Source organism: Gasterosteus aculeatus, chromosome 18, assembly GCF_964276395.1.
Source record: "Gasterosteus aculeatus chromosome 18, fGasAcu3.hap1.1, whole genome shotgun sequence".
Classification (NCBI taxonomy): Eukaryota; Metazoa; Chordata; class Actinopteri; order Perciformes; family Gasterosteidae; genus Gasterosteus; species Gasterosteus aculeatus.
The window spans coordinates 11,821,499-11,832,222 of record NC_135706.1 but is presented as its reverse complement, the minus strand read 5'-3'; the positions used below and the strand labels follow the sequence as shown (position 1 = coordinate 11,832,222).

The following is a 10,724-nucleotide window of genomic DNA, read 5'->3' as shown; positions in this document are numbered from 1 at the left end:
ATCTGTTTGCGGTCTGCAGTGTCTGCCAACTCTCACGGTTTCACCGTGTGACACACACACTCACGCCACACACACCCACGCCACACATCCAATTTCTCACGCTAAACGTCACAGACTAGCTCTCCTCATGTTTTGTTATTTTTGTCATGTGTTGACACATTGTATTCCTTAAAAAGTACTTTATTTGTTGCACTTTTTTGTTTGATGGAACATGTGGTGTGAGGCTTTGAATACAGGTCTATTAATTAGGCTATATTGTGGTAAATAGACAGTCATAGAGGCACAATGATACGTGCTACGGACTGCCGCTGACCTTTTGGCCCCGTGCGAGGCTCATCGCTGTGGTTGGATGGTTGAATAAAAAGTGGTGCTCGATACAGGCGTGTTTTTAAAGCAGTATCTGTAAAATGCAGCTGTTTATCAAAACAGTCTCCGACCTTGAAACGCAGCAAAAGTTATTTTCTTTTTCTCATAATTGTGTTAAGATTGTTCAACAGTTGCTTGAACAGGTGCTTGACTTTGTGCAAGTGTGAGGCAAACGTTAAAACTCCCCTGTGCACATGCATACGCGCAAAACAAGCAGAAATGTACAGACGCATGTCATTAAATCGCTTCTCTGCAGCGACCTGCCAGACCATGTGACCAGTAGCATCCTTCAGCACAATCCAAAAATAAGAGTTGTGTGTGGGTGTCATGTGACCTTTCTATGTGAATAAAACCAAAGCTTATAGTCGTACATACTTCATGCTTGCGTGCAGAGACCGGCGGCGTTATTTTACTTCCATTCACCCGATTGTGTTCGTTTTGATTGACGTGTTTTAGTTCAGCCACAGGGAATGCATGTTAAGGCTTCACTTGGAATTGGGAGGCTCCGGACCTCCAGCTTCGATGCCTTTGTGATATTCACAATAAATTTTCTTTTCTGTTTGCACCTGACAGTTTTAAAAACATCTCCCGAGAGCCTCACAAAGTCTTGTTATTCTGCTTCTATCAGAAATAGTCGTGTTTAGGCTGGAAAGTCTCCACGACAGCAATTTTCAGACCAAATAAATCTAAATAAACCCGCTGAGGTTGTTTTATGCCAGTAAAGACTTTGTGAAGGGTGACTCACTGTTAAAAACAAAATTGTTTTACTTCCCTTCACATAAAATAAGTTGGAGTCTGCCGTGATGTTACTTGATGTTACACATGATTTCCTGCAAACACAATTGATGCTGCAGGAGAGTCTTAAGAATTTAAAGAATAAGAAGAAGTTTCTTCCGTCCGGCCTTATAGAAGTCTTCTCTATTATCTATAAACTGTTGTTGCGTGAGCGTCAACAGGTTTTGGACAAATATAATATGTAAAAAAAATTTTTATAGGTAAAACAATCAGCTAAATAATTCAAATAAATAATTATTTGTAGCGTCACACTGTTTTGTAGTAATGTATGAAAGTATGTCTGTCCCCACTGACCTGACCACGAGCGCGTGTCCGTGAACACACAAACTATTTCTCCGTGTATAAGAGTGAGGGAGCGCGCGTGCACGCGGGGGGAGGAGGAGGGGCGGGGGGCGGGGCTTCTCGCACTCCACAACAACAACACCGGCGCGAGGGAGCCGGCGGAGAGGAGAGAGAATGCGGCAGAGGGAGGACGCAGACTCCGGGAGAGAGAGGAGACAGAGACGGACTCGCACTTCTTTTGTTCTAGTCTTTTCCCCGTTTCCGTCTCTTGTCCTCGCTGTGTCTTTTTTTTAAATTTTATTTGTTTTCTATCACTCCGCTCCCACGGTGTCCCCGCCCCGTCCCGCTGCCCCCCTGCAGCCTTCCCTCTCCTGTCCTACATCCTGACTTCTTGTCTCCTGCGCTGTCCCTTCACAGTGCATGTCCCCCTTCGCGAGTTTCCAACCCCACCGGCCGCGTTTTACTTCGGCGGTCATTCCATCGCACACCCGCTTGTCACACATCTGCCCCACATCTGTCTTGTGGAGAGACGATGCCGGTGCCGGAGGGGCTCCGGGGTCCGGACGAGCCTCCTCACCCGGGCCTCTGGGGTCCCCTGAGGACGCCTCCTATCGGCTGCGGGGGCCTGTCGCTGGCTCTGGAGCTTCCGGCTCTCGTACGGCAGCTGCGGGCGGCGTGGAGGGCTCGCAGGGGAGGCCCCCGGGGGCCCGGAGGAAGTCACACCGGCACTTGGGGGGAATCCGACAAGGAGGAGGTGGAGGAGGTGAGGCGCGACGTGGAGGACAGGATCGCTCACGTGGAAGGTAACTGACACATGTTACATGTAGTCAAACTATATGGGGATCAGATTCGTCATCGACATTTCAAGTTTTCCTTTTCAGCCCCATTAAATGTGATGCTAGTTTTTTTTTAAAAACTTTTTTACCTTTTTTTATTTCGTGCCTCAGTTTTACTATTTGACAAGTGGACATGCTGTCTCTGCCTGGGCGGCTCTGTCTGTGTGCTGATCCGGGGGCGTTTAGCAGATGAGGGTCACAGCAGGTCAGACGGAGGAGGATTTGGGCTCTGAAGCCAGACCGTCTTACCCGGCGTGACGTAATCAACCAGGCCTCGTCCGTCTGTCTGAAGTACGTCACAGGAGCACGTGAATTAAACTGGTGTGTTCTATTTAACGCGGATGATTGTGACAAGCCCAGTAGCCAGCGGGCGACACAAGATCCAGACTGTTATCAATGATTGATAACAAAAAAGGAAAATGCAAAAAAACACATTTAATTCTTTACTGTGCTTCTGAAGAATTTTGACGTGATGATTCATGCTGGGGGGGAATCTCTTGTTTTCAAATACTGACTCACCAGGTGGAAAACTGATAAATGGTTCCAGCGAGTTTCCCTTTGTACCGTGGAGACGCCACTCACTCTCGCTTACAGAGAGCGACCGGTGGTAGTGAGTCAAAACTCGACTTCCAGTCAAGTTCTGCATTTCAGATTTGGGTTTTTGTCTTTTATGTTTGCATCGAAGTAAAAAAAACAACAACGTATTATTATGAAATTATGAGTCCATCAATCAAGCTATTTTTATTCAAGTCAAAGTCTTTAGTTCCGTTTGATTTTCTATCATTTGGGCTGGTGTTTGGACCAAACAGGACATTTTAATCACAGCACAAGTCAAAAGTTTGGGCCCATATTCTAATTTAATTCAATGAGAAACTGTGTCCAATAACTTTTGGCTGTTAATCAACAATTCCTTTTTTTATCCGATGAACCAAAAACACCTTTCAGAATCTCTTTGGCATTAAATATGTACGATGAGCACATCCCTCTTTTCACGCATCTGGCCACTGTCACTGTGAAGCCGTGGGTTCACTACGGACGCACTAAGTTAAGTGGATGCCAGCTGCTGTGGACGTAACAAGACGCAATTCCCCGCCCCTCCCCCCCACTGTGTGCTTTCAAACTGCTTGTCTTCAGCCATGTGTCTGACTTTCACCAATGGCCACAGATTTGCATCCGTGCATCCCACGCGAGTGTGTGGGATCTTTGTTTCTCACATTTCGCAATCAGGGGATTAAACCTCATTTGCGTGTGTGTGGCGTGTTTTTTTGCTGGTGACGAGACACGTGCACTGCCACGCTACGAACACCCTTTCCTACCGACTCGCATCCTCGATCCTCGCTGAGACGATGACCTCACACAGCGTTACAGGAAGAGAAGGGGAATTAAGAGTGGGATTTGGAGGGAGGGAGGGGAAAGGATGGAGACCTGGCGATGCTGTTGTAGTTGAACAGAAAGAAATGGACGGGCGGATGTTTATTGCTTCTTTTGCAGGGAGACACAAACAGAGAGAAAGAGAGAAAGAGAGAGAGAGAGAGAGAGAGAGAGAGAGAAAATGTAGCCAAAGGTGGAGGAGGATGGAAGGATGGAGAAAGAACTCGAGCGAAAGGGGAGAGCCAGAGGGGTGTGTGTGTGTTGATCTGTTTTGGACGAGGTGGTCAAGGGACACACACACACACTTCTTGCCCATCCGCACACAGGATTTAAGGAAAGCAAAGAGGTTCTTTGCTCGCTCGAACCCGGCCAAACAGAACGCCTCTGCCTCGCTTTAACGGGCCGAGTCACTTCCCTTCAAGCCGCTATTTGTTGGCTGGACTATAAGATGCCGAAATGGGGAACGATGCCACTTTCCCCGCGTATGTTTTATGCATAGCTCCCTTGCCTTCACAGCGCGCACACACACACACACACACACACACACACACACACACACACATATTCTCAGCACGGCAAAACCACACACTTGCAAGGCCGGACCCAAACCTTCCCTGCGAGTTACCGCGGCAACGGCGGCCTCGCCAACAGGTAGTCTGGCTGCTCTCGTGAGAGGTGAAGCGAACTGGCCATATCGGGGGACATAATGCGCTCCACTTCCTCCCATCTGATCTATAAATTATTCATTCATTTTCATGGTTCTGAGAGTGGCGCTGTGGCGTGGGACTGTTTTTGGGGCCGGCCTCAGTGTTTGTGGAGGGTGCGTTCCGGACGGAGGCCGAGCACTCAGGTTTTCAGGGAGCCGCCGTGCTGCAGTATTCCTGCTCTCAGTCTGAATGATTAAACTTCTGGGACCCTGCAGACATGCATGCCGTCACTATGCAGAAACATCTCGCAGCAGACAAACATCCTGTGTCCGAAACACTTAAAAACATGTGAGCAATTTACAATTTTTCTATGTTTTGCCATACAATCCATCAATTAGAAAACCTTTCTGTTTTGTAGAACAAAAGCAGAAAGAAATCCTTCCATTTAGTCACGGTTTACAATGCCGTGTGTGTCTAATAAAACCAAGAACAACTTGTGCAACAGCTGCACGGTGGCGTGAAATCCCTTCTCCTTGGGCAGACCGCAGACCAGATGCGCTACGTCCCGATGATTCGCCGATGTCAAAGATCACTGCTTTTCAGACCAGCTGGTTTTAAGAGCAAAATAAATCTGCTTTTCTGAGACTGCACAATCAAATGTGCAGCAGGGGACATTTTCTTCTCATCCCCTCACTGGCCGTTTCTTTCTTTCTCCCTCTGCAAATCTGCACTCTCCTCCCCGCTCACCTTCCTCCTGTGTCGTCTGCAAGAATAAAAAATCAGCAGCGATGAAGTTTGCGTTTCTTCCCCCATCGTTCTTTTCCCTCTTTTGCAGCCGGTGGCCGACTGACCAGCGGTCACGCCGACACGTCGCCGGTCGAGAGACGAGGCTCCTACCCGCTGATTGACGTCCGGATCCTCAAAAGCAAAAGTAGGTTCAAATCTTGAACATCTATTGGCCTTCCAAGCATGTGGAAGTGTCAAAAAATGTATGGGGAGGCCAAAATAGTAGAAACACCTGTCAGCATCACACAATACAAACAGTCTTGATGAATCCCGGGAGACAGATTTGGGGTGCTGACATGATGGAGCATGCAGCTGCAAGTAATGGCTGACGGAAAGTTCCATTCAAGAGCTGCATATATATATATATATATATATAGTCTGTTTTCTAAATCCTTCTATAATTCCAGCCAGTGGCCAGCAGGGAGAGGTCGAGTCCGGCAGGAGGCAGATGAGGCGTCAGCTGAGCTTCCAGAGGTACTGCCACGCCTCCAGGCTGCTCAGGGGTCTGGTGCCCCGCGCCCCCCCGTCCCTGCATCTACTGGATGACGATTACCTGGGACAAGCTGCAGTGAGAACACACACACACACACACAGAGGTTGAGGTACATGTACCTTGTGTCTGCAGCTCTCTCCGCATGTCAGTTGTGAATCACCTTCCAAAATGCTCTGTTTTCTTTCCTCACAGTACATGCTATCAAAAGTGGACACGTGGAACTTTGACATCTTCCTCTTCGATCGTCTTACAAATGGTGAAGTGGCTTTTTGCTCAACAAATGTCCTCCTTCACCTGTCATAAACATTCAACAATTAAAACAATTTTATAGTATATATTTCGCTTCGTTTCAGTTAAGAATTGAAATTGTTTATCGCGACTGTTAAGTAAATGCCCACAATGTGTAGAGTAAATGCATTAAAATCCAATTTTTGTCTTGATTTGAATCCGTGTGCTGTAGGTAACAGCCTGGTGACCCTGATGTGCCATCTCTTCAATGTGTCCGGTCTTGTCCACCACTTCCAGCTGGACATGGTCAAGCTGCACAGGTTCCTTGGTGAGCTGGAGAAACGTTCAAATACGACTCAATACAGAAGGGTCACAGGGTTTATGTCTAAAGAGCAACATCGAGCGGTTTGTTGCTATGGAAATAAAGTGTGCATCTGTATTCATTTCAGCATCCTCTTTCTGTGCAAGTAATGTGCGCTATCTGCCTTTTCAAAATAGAAAATGAGTTGAGTTGTGCTAATGAGTTGTGCAAAAGTTTCTTAAATGGTGTTCAGATCTGATTCAAATGTGAAAGTGTAGATGCAATGACTGTCTTGCCAGGCATGGTGCAGGAGGACTACCACTCCCAGAATCCCTATCACAACGCTGTTCATGCTGCTGATGTCACTCAAGCCATGTACTGCTACCTGCAAGAGCCCAAGGTGATGAGTCGTACTGCATTCACACACACACACACACACACTCTCACACACACACACACACACACACACCAGGCCTGAGCCTCTCCTTGACATTCTATCAGCTTCTCCTCCTGCGGGATAATTCCTCCTCACTTAGACTCGCCAGCACACCCTCCACCCTCAGCCTGGATAAATCCCCGAAGCCCTCTGACCAGATTAAGTCTCTGCATCTTTCCCTTTATACAATAATTGATTTTGATTTTGTCCTTTGTTTCTCTGCAAAGCACTTTGTAAGGCTCCTGTTTTGTTAAAAGCCCTTCGATTAGTAAATTGAATTCGGCATAGCGCCCCCGACGGCGTCTTCCAGACAACAAGCGCGCCCTCACAGTGTCAGGCTTACCTGATCTATACGGCATACAGTATTTATTATCACACACTTATCTTATGAATTAAAATCCATGTGTTTCCGACTGTTAAATCCTTATACGCTTCAACTAAATATATATATACAAACCGACGAGGAAAAGGAAAAGATGATCATCGGTCGACCACTGGTGCGTTCTAGCTGTCGGAGCAGCTGAGTCCACTGGACGTGTTTCTGGGTCTGATGGCGGCAGCGGCCCACGACGTGGACCATCCCGGAGTCAACCAGCCCTTCCTCATCAAGACCAGACACCACCTGGCCTCCCTCTACCAGGTACACAGGGCCGTGCTGACAGGGAGTCAGTGTCTGTCTGTGTGTGTGTGTAACAGAGTCTGCATGAAACTCCTTTACAGAACACGTCCGTGCTGGAGAGCCACCACTGGAGATCCACAGTGGGAATGCTGCGGGAGTCGGGCCTGCTGTCCCACCTGCCCGCTGACACGTCGTAAGAGCTGTAACACAGACAATCGCCTCAGTGTGGTTGTCTCCGTACGCGCTTAGACAAACCCCCATGAAACCCACACACCTTCAGCATTCCTCACGATAGAGAGCGTAGACATGAGTACAAGCGTGCTGGAAGTCCAACAAGAGTCACTGGACAGTAGCGATAACATCTCGTCTTATAGTTGAGTGAGCAGCGTCCACCGACTGTCCCATGGTGACGGTACTATGGCGGAATCCACCGTCCCACAACCGGGGATGACTGTGCTTGAATAATCATGATGCGTTGCAATCTCCTTTGGTCCTCCGGCCACCACGGCGAGGTACTAATACAGTCACAGTATGACCCAGAAGAGGTCGCTGCTGCTGCAGGTAAAAATCAGCCGAGGCATGAGCGGTTTTGTTGTTTTGGCTCAGTGGCGCCCCCTCTACTCTGCAGGCAGAACATAGAACAGCAGCTGGGCTCTCTCATCCTGGCTACAGACATCAGCAGGCAGAACGAGTTCCTGTCGACCTTCAGGGAACATCTGGAGAGCCGGGACCTGGACCTTCAGCTCGCCTCGCACAGGCACTTTATACTGCAGGTAAACTGCCCCCCCCCTCCCTCCCCCTCCCACTCCCACTCCCACTCCCTGCACCGACACTGCAGCCATGGATGTTTCACAAAAGAGTACAGCGGGAGTAGCTGTCTGAATCTTGTGTCTGTCTTGCTTCAGATTGCTCTGAAGTGTGCAGACGTTTGTAATCCATGTCGCTTTTGGGAGCTGAGCAAACAGTGGAGTGAGAGAGTGTGTGAGGAATTCTACAGGCAGGGTGAGTAGTGTGGTCAAGAAAGTTTCTTACGTAGGACTTGAATGCACCAAATATACACATGGAAAACTACAGTGGAAAGTTCTACTATTGTCAGCATCCTATTTGGTTGCTTCTTCTTAATGTGCGGTCTGGATTTTGCCTGTTAACCTGACAGGTGACCTGGAGAGAAAGTTCGACATGGAGATCAGTCCTCTGTGTAACCAGCAGGCTGACTCTGTCCCAGCTATTCAGATAGGTGAGTACTGGACAGCACGCAGACTGCATCACCATCAAGATGTCCCTCAGCTTATTGGGACCCTCCCCCCCCTCTCTCTCCCAGGGTTCATCTCCTACATCGTGGCGCCTCTGTTCGAGGAGTGGCACCGCTTCACCGAGCCCAGCCCGCTCAGCCACACCATGATGGGTCACCTGCACCGGAACCAGGCCCGCTGGAGCCGCCTGCTGCGCGCAGACACGCAAACGCAGCCACGCGCCACGGAGCCCCGGCCCGGAGGAGAGGGGGAAGACATCCGTTAATCTTCGTCTTCTGGTTTTCTGAGGCGTTTTTTCATCTTCCCTAATGATAAACGGAGGAGAGGAGTTTCACCTCCAGCGTGTTTTCTTCTCACTGCTGGTTGTTCACAGGCTCTGAAAGTCCGGATGGGAGTCCGGCTTCAATTGGTGAGGAAACCGCTCCCTCCGCTTGAGTGGACGTCAGCCCTGCACTGGGGGGAGGAGATGGCGAGAGACTGAGGTTTGGGCAGTGGGTAGACTTCCCAGTGAAGTCGTTGCGCTTTACCCGAGAAATGCAGGAATCGATGTTGACGTCTAATGACAGACGGAGATCGATGACGTATTAAGGCCTTTGCACTGCGTTGCAAGAGTGATAAGGACGAAATGATTTACAAGTCAGCTGAACTGGGCTAGAAAAGATGATTTAAAAACACTTAAAAGAAAAGGTAATACAGCTACTATACCATGATGTTCCATCCTTCAGACAATACGTACTTTATTAAGCTCACCTTTTCTCTTTTTGTACAGCTGCCACTGACACCTGTTTTCACTGAACTAAGTCAGGGTACTGTACACCATACAAAGTATTGTGTTTCTTTCTGTGTAAACTGTGAGACTGACGATACGAGTCTCTGAGCGGCTCGTTGTCGACTGTCAGCTGAAGGTTTTTGGACCCAAACGGGAACCGGAGCCATTTTCCAAAGCGTCCGTGTGCCGTTATTGACGTTGTGACCTTTGTAGCACATTTTCTTCTCTGTGAACCTGACTTTACACAATACAAGCCTTAACAGCAACTTGGTCTGTCTGTGAAACCACATTTGTATCAGTGATTTACTGATTTTCTGGACACGCTTTCCTACACTTACAGCTGTTTCTTTCTCTTTCTTCAGCCACCAGCATATTGACATCCTCTCTCTGTAGCCACTTACTTCCTGTTTCTTCAGGCTCCGATTGTCTGTTGAGCGTTTCCAAGAGGTCCAGGTCCTGTTCTCATTGACTTTCTTTTATATTATGTTTATTTCTTTGTTTTTACATCTTCCACGGGGACTGTGTGCACTGTGTCCTTATGTCGAGGTCAATTAGTAGTTATATCTTTAATATTTGATTCAAAATACGCTTCAGTGGGTCAATTGACATTCATTTGATGTACATACTATAGAATGAATCCTAAAATATATTACCTGAGTGTTGAAACTGAACTAAAGCAGAGGAATTCTTTTTGAGTGTTTATTTAATTACGTAATAACATTTTTGTCTCACAAAATCAGGGAATCTACTGTGATTTAAAAAAAAGAATACTACAGTACATCAGCTTCTGTGATAAGATTGGCCCCGAAGAGAAATATACCAATATGTTTGTAAACTATAAAGCTCGATTATACCTGTGCATTGAAGTATTCATATTATTAGTAGTAATATGATAGTAATAGTATTAAAAAATAACCAGTGTTCAGTCAACTAATCCTGTCATGCAGTTCTATCCTATAATATAATCTTCCTATTTACTTATTGTGGGGTCAGTTGCCTGATGATTTCAAACTTTTCGTCCCGGTGCCAAATACTCAACAATCCTTTTCTTTTTCAGCCGTTGTGGTTTGAGTGCATCTACTTTTACTCTTGGGTTCTCCCCATTTACCTTTGCATTGGATGTGTACAGATAGCACAGTAAATCTTAGCCACAAAGTTGACCTATAACTATTTTATAATTATCACATGTTTGCCAGCTGACTTTTTGACATTACAATTCTGTTCTGACGACAAACCTCCGAGCAATAAAACAAATGTTTTTCTTCGCTCTCTGTGTGTTCTTAATTTCCCTGAATTTTGACCAATTAACCGCTCGGTTTCCACTAGATGGCAGTAAGATCCTTTCAGCTGCTCTTTGCACGAGAGCAGAGCTCATTATGGTAGTGGGCAAGCTGCTTTGTTGACAGTATAAACACAACAGGCAAGCTATGAATCAACGTGATGATTGATGATATGGAAGCTTAGCTGGGGGCCGGGAGCACATGTGTACACAGAAAACTACCAAAGGGGGACAGCTGGAGACAAATAATGTAAAACCGCGCG

General features: G+C 47.2%; 1 protein-coding gene across 1 annotated transcript; it reads left to right on the top strand.

Annotated features, from left to right (window-relative positions):
• Nucleotides 1–1,577: 1,577 nt before the first annotated feature.
• LOC120808481 (3',5'-cyclic-AMP phosphodiesterase 7B) lies at nt 1,578–10,447 on the top strand. The gene is made up of 12 exons (XM_040161434.2): nt 1,578–2,246; nt 5,133–5,228; nt 5,491–5,651; nt 5,769–5,832; nt 6,037–6,132; nt 6,405–6,505; nt 7,050–7,181; nt 7,262–7,353; nt 7,789–7,933; nt 8,066–8,162; nt 8,317–8,397; nt 8,482–10,447. The coding sequence occupies exons 1-12, from the start codon at nt 1,976–1,978 to the stop codon at nt 8,676–8,678; spliced, it is 1,533 nt and encodes a 510-aa protein (XP_040017368.2). The 5' UTR covers nt 1,578–1,975; the 3' UTR covers nt 8,679–10,447.
• The last annotated feature ends 277 nt before the right edge of the window (nt 10,448–10,724 follow it).